The sequence below is a fragment of the Canis lupus genome, chromosome 29 (assembly GCF_003254725.2).
Source record: "Canis lupus dingo isolate Sandy chromosome 29, ASM325472v2, whole genome shotgun sequence".
Classification (NCBI taxonomy): Eukaryota; Metazoa; Chordata; class Mammalia; order Carnivora; family Canidae; genus Canis; species Canis lupus.
The window spans coordinates 38942585-38958088 of NC_064271.1; the positions used below are offsets into that span (position 1 = coordinate 38942585).

Consider the following 15504-nt stretch of genomic DNA (forward strand, 5'->3'; position numbering starts at 1 on the left):
ATGTCAGAATTCACATTCTTATCAATAGTGGGCTCTGAAGGATCTTTCAGAGCCTACATTTTTCTAGTCAGAGGATGGCTTAGTTTAAACAAGCTGTAGGGATGGCTGAGCTACCCTTAATATTTCCCCCCCGCCCCTTTTCTAAAATACAATTTATTGTCTACATTTATATATCATAACCAGTAGCCCTTGTGAGAGTTTTATTGAAATACTTATTGAGAAAACTGAAAATAAAAGTAAACCTCAGCTTCAAGTCCTGTGATTTTTTTTTTTTTTTTTTTTTTTTTTTATTTATTCATGATAGGCACACAGTGAGAGAGAGAGAGAGGCAGAGACACAGGCAGAGGGAGAAGCAGGCTCCATGCACCGGGAGCCTGACGTGGGATTCGATCCCGGATCTCCAGGATCGCGCCCTGGGCCAAAGGCAGGCGCCAAACCGCTGCGCCACCCAGGGATCCCAAGTCCTGTGATTCTAAACAGAGGATCATTTCCTTTTTTTTTTTTTTTTTAAGATTTATTTGTTTATTTGAGAGAGGAAGAGTGTTTGCGTGTACCAGTTGGGCAGAGGGGAGGGACAGAGAGTGAGGGGGGAGAGAATCCCAAGCAGGTTCCACGCCCTGGAACTCCCCAGCATGGGAGCCTGATGCAGGACCCTGCATGGAGCTCATTCTCTGAACCCTGAGATCATGACCTGAGCCAAAATCAAGAGTCAGATCCATAACTGACTGAGCCATCCAGCACCCCATCTTTTCTATGATCATTTCCTTTATTGTCTTAGACATTTAAAAAAAGAAGAAAGGAAGAACAGAAGCATCAGCTAAAGCACTTAACTCTTATATCTATACTTCTTTATCTTACTTCCAGACATTCCCATGAATGGAAAGAGTCTTTTTGTTGGATTAAAAATTCCTTTATGTTTTAAGTCAGCAAATGAACATGGGACCTGTAGAAAGATCAGATTGAGGGGCAGCCGGGGTGGCTCAGTGGTTTAGCACTGCCTTCAGCCCAGGGCCTGATCCTGGAGACCTGGGATCGAGTCCCACGTCGGGCTCCCTGCATGGAGCCTGCTTCTCCCTCTGCCTGTGTCTCTGCCTCTCTCTCTCTCTCTCTCTCTCTCTCTCTGTGTCTCTCATGAATAAATAAATAAAATCTTAAAAAAAAAGATCGGATTGAGCTACCTCTAACCAGACAAATACCTGCCTAAAACAGCCTATTTTTAAACATGGTTTGGGATTAAAATCCAGAAATTCCTATAGAATTGGTTCCAGGTGGCATTCTGTAACCTGAGGATAGACTTTTAAAATTTACATTTATTTTAAATTGGTGAGACTTGTTTCAACTTGAAACTACAGAGACAGATCCAGTGAGGGATAGCTTAACAATCAGAAAAGAAAACCAAACAAATTAGAATTTGAAATGAGATAGGATCAAGAGAGTATAGGGTTTGATGTTTATCTTCAATATAATAGTGAGAAAATAATTCATTTTAAAGATATACCAGTACACATTTTTCTGAGTAGATTGGATTCATTTGGATGTAGAGAATTTAGAAGAATACCATCTGTTGCTTTTCATATTTGGTTGAGTACAGCAACAACAACAACAACAACAACAAAATAGCAGTGGCTGAAGTTAAAATGACCCTTATCTCTCCCATGAGAAAAAAGAGTGGAGATGTGCAGTGCAGGGTGGCTCTGTGGCTGCCACCCAGGACATCCATCTCTCAGGTCACCTGGTGGTCCATAATGGCTGGTGGAGTTGAAGGAGAGAGTTGGGGAGAACAGGGCACACTCTCTTTAAGAGCCTTCTCAGAAGTGCTGTTGAGCATCTCCTTGCCCAGTACTTAGGCACATGGCCACACCTCGCCACGCTGGTACCTTCTAATTGGGCAACAGTGTGCGCCCCCTCCAAGGAGGGGTCTGTCACTAAGGAGAAAGGGGAGAGGATTGTTGGGGCAGAAACTAGTCATCTCAGGCACCACCGTCTCACCTCATTCTCTCACTCTGCTATCATTCTGGTTATATTTCTCTCCACGGTAATATTCTAGGGTTCCCAGGGTTTGTTCCTCAAGTATCTTTAAGAAAAAATGTGTTATAGCTCCATGAATTTGTCCATAAAAAGTCTTGTTGTAGCACCTGGGTGGCTCAGTTGGTTAAGTGTCATAGTGACTCTTAGTTTCAGCTCAGGTGGTGATCTTGGTCCTGGGGTAGAGCCTGGCATTAGGCTCTGTGCTCAGCTTGCAGTCCACTGTCCCTCCTCCTCCCCCTTTGTCCTGCCCCCTCCCTACACATGCATGCACTTGCTCCCTCTCTCTCTCTAATAAAAAAATAAATAAAATCTTTTAAAAAAGTGGTTGAGCGTCTCAGTTACACATCTGCCTTCAGCTCAGGTTGTGATCCCAGGGTTCTGGGACGGAGTCCTGCATCGGGCTCCCTGCTCAGAAGGGAATCTGCTTCTCCTACCCCTCCCCGCTGCTTGTGCTCTGTCTCACACGCTTTCTCTTAAATGAATTTTTTAAAAATCTTTTTTTTTAAGTCCTGTTGATTCTCATAATGTTAGTCTTTATTGCTTGCTTCTTTTATTTCCCTAAACCCAGCTTCTTCAACTTTTAAGTGGTATTTTTTATTTTTAAAATTTTTAAGTTGCTGTTTTTCAGGTCCTTTACACGGATTTAAAACAAGACATATATAGAATGTTAGGGAAGTGTGTCCAGTAAATCAGCTGATGTAGATTATTTATTCATTCACACATTGGAGTACATTTTGTGTTCTAGGCACCGTGCTGGGCTCAAGGATATGCTTAACAAGAGCAAGCTACAGATTGTGGCAAGTGCTGTGAAGGGCATCAGTAGGGAGATGAGATACAGAGTAAATGAGGAGAGGCGGGTTGGAGTTACGAATGGGGGACACCTTTCAACTGGATGGTTAGGAAATGTTATCTTTCTCTCAAATATGTCTAAGTAGGTCTAAAATGTTAAAACTTTTCTCTTTTGATTTATAAAATAATTTCCTTTTCTGGTATTATTAAAGCTAAGAAAATACTTGAAACCATTCCATTTCAATATTTAATGTATTATCTGCAGTTGAAGTAGAATATTTGATATATGCTTTTTATGTGCTACTCTGTCAGAATGTTAATTAGAAAAGCAGCAAGTTTTCTAATAGCTTTGAAATTTAGGAGATGGGTAGGACTGCAGAACTATACATAAATCTGGCCATTAATATATTGTTTATGCTAAATTTTTTAAAGCCCCTCTCTCCCTCCAAGTTTGTCCTGTTGTGTTTTAATGATACAGAAAAGTTCTTAAAATTCAAAATAGGCTCCCTCAATAAATTTTAACACAATCCCAAAACCTTATTTCTTTGGCAGAGGAATCAGAAATGATAAATAGGATTTTATCCCACAGGAACCATTTAAAGGCCACTGTGTTCTTGGGTGGACTTTCTTTTTAAGATACTACATTGTGGCTATAAAAGAAAATTAAATTTTAAAAGCTAATAACCATGAAGTTGGCTTACTGTTTCAGATCATGTTCTTTGCTGTCTTTTATGAGAGATTTATAGAAGATAAAATTCGACAGTTTGTGGATTTATGCTGTATGAGCAATGTAAGTACTTTCTGACTTTATCTTGCAACTGTTATTTTTCCCTTTTTAAAGGTCATGAGTACATTAAGAGAGGCTTTAAAAGTGATTTGGTATGATTGAATTTTTTTAGTCCAATTTCCCACTGATTGCTAATTCCAGAGATAGTTGTAATGAGCTACAAGTTAATGTTTACTGCCTTAGTTTCTTCTTCATTTGCAATTTCTTAATTATGAATTCCTTCTCCACCAAATGATTCACTCAGCAGAGTCCCTGAAAAGTTTTCATATATCAATCTTAACACTTCCTTTCTTAGAAAATATCTTTAATCTCTTTTCAACTTTTTAATAATAACATAATTACCCTTTATTACCTTATTGTCCTATTTATATATTTTCCAAGAATTCAACCCTCTTTGAGAGAAAAGCAATTTTTTAAAAAACTTAATTTTTATTGTTTTCTACATGAGTTGCTGTTTGTTTTTCTCTTTTTATAGATATCAGTGTTTCTGTTATCCCACAAATGCTTTGGATATTACATTCATGGTAGATCCGTACACGGGCATGCAGATACTAATATGGAAGAAATGAATATGAACCTTAAAAGAGAAGCGGTATGAATATATTTAACATCTTTCAGTTTTTAATTGAAAAATGGGTTTGCTTTTCTTAATCTAGGATTTGTAGTAATATTTTTAAAAATTCCCCATTGGTTACTTTTGAAAGTTGCTAGAGTACCCAACCAACTCATTACACTGAACGTTGATAAAGGGAAAGAATCAAATTTCATCCTATGGTTCCTATATGGACTGTATTTTAAAATAACCAGAATATTTTGGTTAAATAATTTTTAAGCACATAAATAAGAAACAGAGACTAATAAACCCCTAAGAAATGTGTAGTCATAAATAAATACAGGTAAAAAATCATATTTTTTACCCTCTTCAAAATACTTTATTTTGAAATATAGTTCATGAGGGGAAGTTCTTTCCATGAGGGGAAATTCTTTCTTATAAAAGAAAATAAAACGAACTCTTACTTGGTAAGTCACCATTTTGTAGTGACTAATGGATTATTGCAGATAGGCTACAATGCAGTGGATGCTAAAACAATTAAGTGAAGGCTGACAGGAGCTTTATAATGAAGAATCAGATTGACATAGTCTGAACACACTGGCTCCATCTTACTACAAGTAAGAATTAGGAGAACCAACATTAATCACTGCTAGTTATAATGCAGTAGGAAGTACATAACATCACCTATGAAATATTCTTGCCTAAGAAAGTGGAACCTGAATATAATCAAGCCTCTAGATCTAACCACCAATTTATAGGAAATAGAAGAGATAGAGGGATAAATTAAATAGTATCATAGGAAGCAATTAGCCATACTCAGAATGCAGGATGTCTCACAGGACAGATGACCCAGTGTCTCCAGCAAATCTAAGGTGTGTAAAGAAGAAGAGGAGTGGTGGTGGAGGTGGGGGTGGAAGAACTGTTAGATAGGAAGAGAAATTTAGAAACAAAACAGTACAATGTGTAGGCTTTGGATCCTGATTCAAACCAATAATTTAAAAAAAAAAATCCTTGGGAATAATCTGAGAGACTTAATTTAAGGACTAAATATTAAATTATATTAAGGAATGATTAGTTTTATTAGGTGTGAAAATGGCATGGTGGGCTTTTTTGTTGTTGCTAAGACCTTATTAGTTAGAGATATATACGAAAGTATTTACAGATTTGGGGTTGAGTGATGGATGGTTTACTGTTCTTTAGAAATTAGAAATTTAGAAATTTAGAAATTACACCTGGTTTTGAAAAGTTAAATGTAAAAAAAGAATATTTGAGATCGAGAGATGACTTTTTAAGCATAAGAATATAAAGGGACTATTAATTGATTTTACTTCATTAATGGAGAACATTTATGTGGCCAACAGTCATATAATAAAAGCAAATTTGGCTAAAATTCTCATAACAAATATGATAAAGATACTGATAACAATATTGAAAATCATAGAAATCATTAAGCAGACAGTTAAAACCTCAATGGAAAAATGATAAAATAATTTTTAAGCACATAAATAAGAAATAGAGACTAGTAACCCCCTAAAAATGTATCGTCATAAATAAATACACGTAAAAAATGATATTTTTTTCCCTCTTCAAATTAGCTTAGTTTTTTTTTTTTTTTTTAAAGCTAATACATATTAGTACCAAGGACATGATGAAATGAGCACCCATAAAACTACTGGTCTCAGGATAAATTTTTACAAATCTTCTGGAAAGCATTTGGAAATGTATATACGAAGAGCTTTTTAAGAGATCATTATCTTTGACTCACTAATTCTGTGAATCTCACTCAAGGAAATAATTAGCAATGTGAATAGCTAATTGGGTTCAGGATCTTCATCACAGTGGTTATTTATAAGGGATTATTTAAAAGAGAATATTAAATCAGTTGGTTTTCTTAGTGAAATTCTTAGGTAGACATAAAAATCATGTTTTATAGAATATTTAATGACATAGAGAGTTGCTAGGATATAATGTTAGGTGAAAAAGAAATCGATGTGATCCCAGTTTTATGCCATCTATATCTGTATGCCTGGACAAAGAACTAGAAATAAAATACCTTAAAATACTTGTATCTCTGGATGTTGAGATCATAGGGGATTTTTTTTTCTTTTCTTTCTTTTCTGTACCTCTCCATATTTTATAAATTCTCTGCAGTAGCATGTAATGTTTTAATCAGGAAAAAAAGCTTTTATTATTTTTTTAATTAGAGAAATTCACTGCATGTAGACTTCCTTTCAGTCTGTAGAAAACCAAGTGTTACATTATGTTTGCAGATTAAATTTAGACAAAGAGATTATTAATATTAAGCTCTGGAATAAGCAAATAAGGCAAGAGAAGGGAGGCAGGAGGACTTGAGCTGACCTTGAAGCATGGATGGGAAGTAGCTAGGGGGTGAGGTAAAGCAAAATTTTGCATGTGGATGGTTGTCGGGATTCAGGTTGTGTCAGGAAGACCTGAAATGGATATCTGGTCCATGACATTAACTGTTTAGTTATATATCATGCTACTTTTTTATTGCATTTAATTAAGGAAGTGTTCTAAAAGTTTTTAGAAAATAAAGGCTATTTATAAAAGTGTTTAAGATTAGACTTTTTGACAGGCACTAAAGAGCAATAAAATGAATCATAAAGGAAGCTACAAATACCAATACACAATGAATTTAGTGTGGATTTTTAAAAGTAGGATACAGGAGATGATACAGAGACCTGAACGGCGTATGACAACATAGAAATTAGTAAAATCCAGAGGGGAGTAGGAACCTTGGGTAATGTCAGAATCTCTATCTCAAATATAGTTTCAGTAAAATTTCAGGTGGTCTTGTAATGTGATACTAACTAAAAGAAAAGTGTTGTATTTTCTTTTTGAAATAGGCAAAATTTTCATGATCTTTAAATTTTTAACTTTTCAGGAAAATCTGTGTAGCCAGAGGGGTTTGGTACCCAACACAGATGGTCAGACTTTTCAGATTGCGATTTCTAGCCAGATGAGACAGCACTATGACAGAATTCATGAGACACTGACAAGGGTTTGTATAAAGTACAATTCAGGTATATTTTGCCAATATTTCATCTTATTTAAAAACCAAGAATGTAAGACATGTTGCATTTATTCTTACCTCTTTTTCACATTAGAAAAATGGCCCTGCCAGACTATTGAGTTCATCAGCAAGCACTTTTGAGCAGAGTATAAAAGCATATCATACTATGAACAAATTTCTTGGCTCTTTCATCGATCATGTATGTATGTTAGCATTTATATTTCGACTAGAAGCAAAATATAATTTTTAAAAATTTAACCAGTAATGTCAGTTATTTTAGTTAACCAGTCAGTGAACTTAGAACCCTTCTTTTTTTCGCCTATCAAAATTAATACTGTGACTTAAGGATAGAGTTTAGGTTATATAAAAATAAGGTGACATTTTATGCATCTATTAGCATAATGATGATTCCCTTAAAGTATGCCTATGCTGGAATTTTGTTAGCTAATTAGTAAAATATTATTATATTTTTTATTATAGAAATATGCTATGCTGTGGTTGTATTCCTGAAAAGCTTGTTAAAAGTTGATTTTAAATATAGCCCTAAATACGACTAAAGACATTTAAAATTTAAAACATTTCTGAAGAAAATCTTGTTATAAAGCCCATTGTAGTAAGACCAGTCTTTTTAAAGAACAGATTTTCTTCATGTACTATTCATTTTTCATTTTCTCTCTTTCTGATTTACATTAGTTGGGAAACATTTATTTCATGCTATTTTTGAAATAATGTTTATCTTTTTATATTAGGTTCATAAGGAAATGGACTACTTTATAAAAGATAAATTGCTTCTTGAAAGAATTCTTGGAATAGAATTCATGGAACCAATGGAAAAAAGCATCTTTTACAATGGTATCCTTCAAATGCCTTTGCGGAACTTGATTACTATTTTCAAAGTTTGAAAAAAAAAGAAAGAGTACTTGTAGTTATTTTTTTAAATTTTATAATTTTATATAAAAACAAAGGAAACGTAATGAACTTAGTTAACTTCATGGTATGATAGTAGTTTTCCGTGTTCCATTTTATTATGTCATGTAGCAGGAAACAAAAATGTAAAAGATAATTATTCTGAAGAAAGTGCAAAAATTTCAAAATCAGTGATAGACCTAGAAGAGAGAGAGTAAAACACAAAAAATTCAGATTTTTTAAAAATTTGAGTATAATTGACAGATGATGTTGCATTAGTTTCAGGTATACAGCCTAGTGATTCAGCAACTCTTGTGTTATGCTCTGCTCATCACAAGTATAGCGACCGTATCATCATGAAATGACTATTGCAATACCACTGACTGTATTCCCTGTGCTGTACCTTTTATTCATTCCGTAGCGGGCAGCCTGTGTCCCACTCCCCTTAACCCATTTGTCCTTCCTCCTACCCCCTCTCCTCTGCCAACCATCAGTTTTCTGTATTTATAGGTATGATTTGCTTTTTGTTTGTTTGTTTATTCATTTGTTTTGTGTTTTAGATTCCAATGTTAAGTGAAACCATGTGATATTTATCTTTTTCTGTCTGACTTATTTTACTTAGAATAACACTTTCTAGATCCATCCATGTTATTGCAGATGGCAAGATCTCACTCTTTTATGGCTGAGTAATATTCCTGTGTGTGTGTGTGTGTGTGTGTGAGAGAGAGAGAGAGAGAGAGAGACTATATATATCTGTATATCTCACTCTTCTTTATCCCTTCGTCTGTGAATGAATACTTGGGCTTCCTTTGGTATCTTGGCTACCGTAAATAATGCTACAATAAACATAGGGGAGACTATATCTTTTTGAATTAGTGTTTCGGTTTTCTTTGGGAAAATGCCCAGTAGTGGAATTACTGCATCATATGGTATTTCTACTTTTTAATTTTTTTAAGGAACTTCCATACTGGTTTCCGCAGTAGCTGTACCAATTTACATTCCCACCAGCAATGCACAAAAGTTCCCTTTTCACCACATCCTCATAAGTATTTGTTATTTGTTATCTTTTTTTATTTTAGCCAATCAGGTATAAAGTTTTCATTGTGGTTTTGATTTGCATTCCCTGGTGATGTTGAACATCTTTTCATGTGTCTGTTGGCCCTCTGTATGTCTTTTTTGAGAAAATGTCTCTCAGATCCTCTACCCATTTTTAAATGGGATCGTTTGGTTTTTGGTGTTAAGTTGTGTAAGTTCTTTATGCATTTTGAATATTAACCTCTTTTCAGGTAGGTCATTTGCAAATATCTTCTCCCATTCAATAGGTTGCCTTTTTTGTTTTGTTGATGGTTTCCTTTACTATGGAAAGCTTTTTATTTTGATGTAATCCCAATAGCTTATTTTTATTTTTGTTTCCCTTGCCTTAGAAGACATACCTAGGAAAAATGTTAATGTGGCCAGTATCATAGAAATTATTGCATATGTCTAGGAGTTTTATGATTTCAGGTCTCACATTTAGGTCTTTGATACATTTTGAGTTTATTTTTTGTGTTTGGTGTAAGAAAGTGATCCGTTCCATTCTTTGCATATAGCTGTCCAGTTTTCCCAACACCATTTATTGAAGAGATTGTCTTTTCCCCATTGTATATTCTTGCCTTCTTTGTCATAGGTTAATTGACCATGTAAGTGTAGGCTTATTTCTGGACTCTTTGTTCTGTTCTGTTGATCTATGTGTCTGTTTTTGTATTATATCTTGAAATCTAGAACTGGGATACCTCCAGTTTTTCTTTTGTTTTTTCTTATCAAGATTGCTTTAGCTATTTGTCGTTCTATACAGATTTTAGTATTATTTGTTCCAGTTCTGTAAAAAGTGCTGTTAGTGTTTTTAATAGGGATTACATTGAATCTGTAGATTACTTTGGATGGTATGAACATTTTAATAATATTAATTCTCCCAATCCATGAGCATGAAATATCTCGCTATTTGTGTGTAGCACCTTCAATTTCTTTCATCAGTGTTTTATAGTTTTCAGAGCACAGATCTTACACCTTCTTGGTTATTTATACCGAGGTATTTTATTATTTTGGATATAATTGTAAATAGAATTGTTTTCCTGATTTCTCTTTCTGCTACTTCATTATTAATATAGAAACGCTGCTGATTTCTGGGTATTAAGTTTGTGTCTTAAACTGTACTGAATTCATTTATTACTTCTGATAGTTTTTTGGTGGAATCTTTAGGGTTTTCTATGTATGATATCATGTCATCCTCAAATAGTGACCATTTAACTCTTCCTTATCAATTTAGATGCCTTTTATTTCTTGTCTGTTTGCTGTGGCAAGGATGTCTAGTACTATGCTGAATAAAAGTGACGAGGGTGAAGATAAAATTCAGATTTTATGGGAATGTGCAGTCAGTGGAAAACTAATAAAACACTTAAGAATAATATTTGTGATTAATCTTTAACATTTAACTTTTCATTTTATCCAAATTCTTAAAAATTGTAGGTACTCTGTGATAGGAATAGTGCCTACATCTGGTTTCCTATCATTAAAAGGGTAGTATATATGTCACTTTTAATGTGGCTGGATGACCTCCTATATGGGTTGGTAAGAATGACCTATGTCCTGGCTTGGGTATCACTTATTCATGCATTATTGAGTGTCATGTGTCATGCCAGTCCCAGGATACATAGCACAGACAAGTGAGCATCTTGAATATATGAGTGGGGTGATGCTGGGATGGAAGTCTCTGCAGACACAGGTTACACCAGGTACGAATAGTGAGTGGGAAATCTAACCAGACATACAAACGAGAAGAGACCACATGGAAAAGTTTGAATTGCATCCTAAAAAAAGTTGTCAAGTGGGAGGATCAAGGGAAAAGAGGCAAAGATATTTGTACAGAAGGGGGAAAGGGCATTCTATATTTATGAATTTTATGATTGAAGCCTGATATGAAGTGGGACATAGTAAGAGTGCATGAAAGATAAAGAGGCTGGAGAGCAAATCCCAGAATCCTTGTCTGACACTCTGAGGCATACCGGCCGTCCCCTTATTTTAAAACAGGAGTTCCTAACTGGGTATCCATGAACAGCTTCATTGGTTCCTTGGATCTCCCTGAAATTACATGCCAGATTTGTATATATGGACTCCCTCCGCCCCCTGACTATGGTGAAAGGGTCTGTAGCTTTCATCAGAATCTTAAAAGAGGGTTTACATCCCAAGAAGAACAAACCCCTCCTTGTGGAATGAAAAGAAAAGAGGTCTTGGAGCAGAACCTCAGAGGACTAACCGTTAAGACACAAATTATAACTCACTATGCACTACTCCGTCCTTGCTGGTTTTGTTTTTGTGTTTTTAACTTTGTCTATCTTAGAGAATCTAAGATTCTTTGACCTTTAGTTACATAAACAAATAAGGGATATTCATTACCTGGTCTTTGGAAGGTATTGACTATATATACTCACACTACTAGCAATTACCAACCCTTGGTACAAGTGCTAAAAATTATTTATTTATTTATTTATTTTTAATTATTTTTTATGAGCAGAGTTCCGTTACTGACTTTTGAGATTAGCAAATTTTAATACCCTTTAATTGTTTTGAAAGCCATAAAGTATTATAAGTAGTAGCTTCTGTTATGTTTTTTAAGTACCCAAATTTTAACACCAGAAATTTATCAGAAGCTTATTCTATTTTAAAGTTTCTAATTTATATCTTATACATTGCTTTTTTTTTTTTTTTCTTAATAGATGAAGGATATTCTTTCAGCAGTGTTCTATATTATGGAAATGAAGCCACTCTTCTTATTTTTGATCTGCTGTTCTTCTGTGTTGTGGATTTGGCTTGCCAAAATTTTGTTCTAGCGGCCTTCCTTACATACCTGCAACAAGAGGTAAGTTTAAAAATCTTTTCTGGATTTCTTTTCAAACAGATACTTTGGAAGTAGATATTTTATAGCAGAGAATAACAATGTCTGCTTTTATCAGGAATTTGTAAAGATTTAGAATAATTATCCCCACCAAAAAAAGAAGAAACATTTCAATCAACTATACTCTCCTCAGGGTCAGTGAAATACTGGGATCTTGTGGAAGGCATAAGTTGCTTGAACAACTGTGAAAAGAAAGGAAGATACTTAAATTGCTGATCTCCTATATGCCAGAAGTAGCAGTAATTAGAACCTGAAACTAATTTTACCATATATGTTAACTAAAATTTAAATAAAAAGTTGAAATTTAAAAAAAAAAAAAGTAGCAATAATGAGAGTTCCCTTCACCCTCTGCACCAGCTGTTATTGTAACAAAAAGGCAAGCTCCGGAGGGCAGGGGATAGGAGAGGGCAGGGGATGGGAGATCGGGCTCAGGACTCAACCACAGAGAAGCCCCTTTGTTGTGACAGTCACACAGTTTCTACCTGTGTGGTTAAAACAATAGTTGCTGGATGGGTATGGAGCCTGAAGTGGAGATTTTAAAAAATGACAAATTTCTCTGGAAATGTTGTTATTAATATCACTCAAATTTTCCCCCATTATGTCAAGGAAGTATGAGTTAGTAACATATAATTAGTCTTTGACAGAGATCTAAAATTACAAGCAAATTTTATCCCTAACAGTGCTTTTGATGTTTCCATAGCTTTTAAAGCTAGAGGTAAGTTGCCTTCAAAATATTTGATAGTATATTCCGTGAACATGAGAGGACTTGTATTAATTCATTAAGATCTATTCTAAATAGGAATATGCACTTGTTTGGTATTATGAAAGATGATAAATACTCTTGAAATAATTTTGTGCATCACCATGGAATACAGATGCCTGATACATGAAAATAAATAGTTAGATATTTTAATTGATGTACATATGTTTCTTTATATATTTTTCCATTCTGAATTGTTTTAATTTTTTTTTCCAGATTTTTAGATTTATACGTAATACAGTAGGACAGAAGAATTTGGCATCCAAAACATTGGTGGATCAAAGATTTTTGATTTAATTTTTTGAATAGATCAAGACAATATAGTTATGGCAAAAACAGTCATAATTATCAGATTAGTTTGCCATAGTTTTTTAAAACCTTGAATTCAAATTTTTCTATTTTTATTTGTTTTCTAAGCTAAAGAAAGATTTATTTTTGTAATCTGTGGATTCATAACTTCTTTATGCATATATACAGTGGTATAATGAAAAATGTTGTTTTCCCGTTTGTGACGGTATTTAATTCAAGAACTCATAAATTAGATACACTGACAGTGGGGCAAAAGAAATCTAAATGTTGCTGTCAGCATAACACTTTTTAATGATAAAACAATCCCATCATTTGTCTCTGTAGATAATTTTATAAACTGGGATTTGCCTACATTTTCTCACTTTGACAAGATTATTCCAAGTTCAAGCAGTTTTCAGTTCAGTGTTTTCTAGTTTTTACATATGTTATGGTAATAAATGTTGGAAAATGCTTTCAAGTACTTAGAAATTTGAAATTGTATATTGCTGACTCAATTTGCCTCATTTTAATTGCTCACACTGGCAGTGGACTGATTCACCACTGGATTAATAGGCATCTCATGAAATAGTACATATTCATTATTTTTTATACCTATATCATTGTGTCAATATGTCCTTCCCATCAAGAGTGTATATTTCTTAATTATCATTTACATTTTTTAAACAAGCCATAATGTGTGACATTTCTCCCAATATAGTTTTTTATACATTTTGAATTACTTAGCATTTTAAGAGCACTCACAAGGTTTTGTTCTTTAGTTATGTTTAAAGATTATAAATAACCATAAATTTATCATGTTATATTGACAAGGTGACTTATTGAAAACACACTTAGGCTTCATAAGTCAGTAGGCTTGTATTTATTTGGATCCAAAACGCCACTCAATGTAAATTCTGAGCCATGTAGTTAATAATTTTCCATGATATGATTTTCATTGCATACCATTTGAAAGGCATCCTTGTATTCCAGGTATAATGATCATTGACCCCCAACCATCATTTCTTACTGCCTTTTCTGTTAATGCTGTGTAAATACTGAAATATAATGCTATGTAAATATTGTTTATGTTTTTGAGTTGAAAATATGGAATAAATCCTTAGATGTTTTCATTTCCTGTTTGATTAATGTGTATTTCATGAAATAACATCTAGGAATGAACAACACTATTGCAGCAGGCGTCCACAGTCTTTGCCAAAGTTGAATCTTTTACATGTCTTTGAATCTTAAGGATGACAGAGGAGAAAAAAGGGGTAAGAAGCTAAGCATTTGAAACTACAGTTTCTGAAGGGTCAAAGTACAGGAATGCCTTTATACAAGCTACAAAGAGAAATAAATAGTATAGATTTTTAAAACCACTTGCTCAGAAGCATATGAGAGAAATCAAATTCTTATTCATACATGAGAAATTAATATTAATGTGAATGTTTAAAAATGGGAATTTCAAAAAACAGGATCAGTCAGCTCACCTAATTAACACAGAAAAGGCATTTTGAAGAATAATTTCACACTGGTTTTATACAATATTACTTTTTATTTTGGTTGGATACATAAAATGTGTTCAGATTTTCACACACTGTTGATTCCCCTGTTCACAGTGCTACAATTTAAATTCTGTGATCAGGTTCCTAATGTTCCATTAGATCCATAATCTTTTGTCTATTTCTGTAGCACTGATTTACTGTACTTTCTATCTTCTGCCCCCAATTTTACTGACTGCCTAGAAACAGTTGGTAAGTCTCCTCATCATCTGGTAAGGAAGCAAAATCTAGGTTCACCCAGAGGTTCTTCATAAGCTGCTGTGTGTTTAGTGTCCCCCACAGAAATGCCCAGGCCCCTAGCATGGTTCTGTGGATCAGTCTCTGTGTTATGAGATGTTTATATTTTCCTATTTCTCTGGCACTGCTGTCCTAACACTCCCTTTTGAGAAGGCTCCGCTGGTTACCTAGATTGAGAAGGATTCAAAATGATCACTAATCCAGTGGTTGCAGGCACGAAATCGGTCTTCCTTTTGTTGTCTGAAAATATTGATGAAAGCTGAAGGGAAATGAATATAAGTCAAGGAGCCATGTGGCTTAATGGAAAATGCTCCAGATTTAGTAACAGAAGCCCTGGATTCAAATTAGAATTTTTGCCCCCGTCACTTACCAGCTTTGGGACCTTAAAACAAATCATTTGAAATCTTTGAGCTTTAGTCTGCATCTCTGCCATGGAAATAATACCCTTGGTTTACCACTTGTGGTAAGGATTAGCTCATGAAGATAAACTTATGGCAGTGAGTAAACTAAACACTAGAAGTTTTAGAATTTTTAGTTTAAAACGTCTGCCTTGGGGTAGCCCAGGTGGCTCAGCAGCTTAGCGCCGCCTTCAGCCCAGGGTGTGGTCCTGGAGACCTGGGATCAAGTCCCAC

The 15504-nt window shown here is 34.5% G+C and overlaps 1 protein-coding gene across 11 annotated transcripts in view; it reads left to right on the forward strand.

The window, feature by feature from the left end:
* TMEM67 (transmembrane protein 67) overlaps window positions 1-15504 on the forward strand; it is a 75026-nt gene that overhangs the window by 42260 nt on the left and 17262 nt on the right. For 5 of the 11 annotated variants that reach the window (XR_007407062.1, XR_007407061.1, XR_007407064.1 and 2 more), the window contains exons 22-28: window positions 3527-3607; window positions 4080-4196; window positions 7063-7179; window positions 7286-7390; window positions 7941-8043; window positions 11850-11992; window positions 14249-14347. Coding sequence is in view for 5 of the 11 variants with exons in the window: in XM_025433569.3 (XP_025289354.3) it covers window positions 3527-3607; window positions 4080-4196; window positions 7063-7179; window positions 7286-7390; window positions 7941-8043; window positions 11850-11992; window positions 13005-13085 (747 nt within the window). In the remaining 6 variants the exon portion in view is untranslated. The other 6 variants (XM_025433569.3, XM_049103863.1, XM_049103862.1 and 3 more) reach the window with 5 other exon arrangements.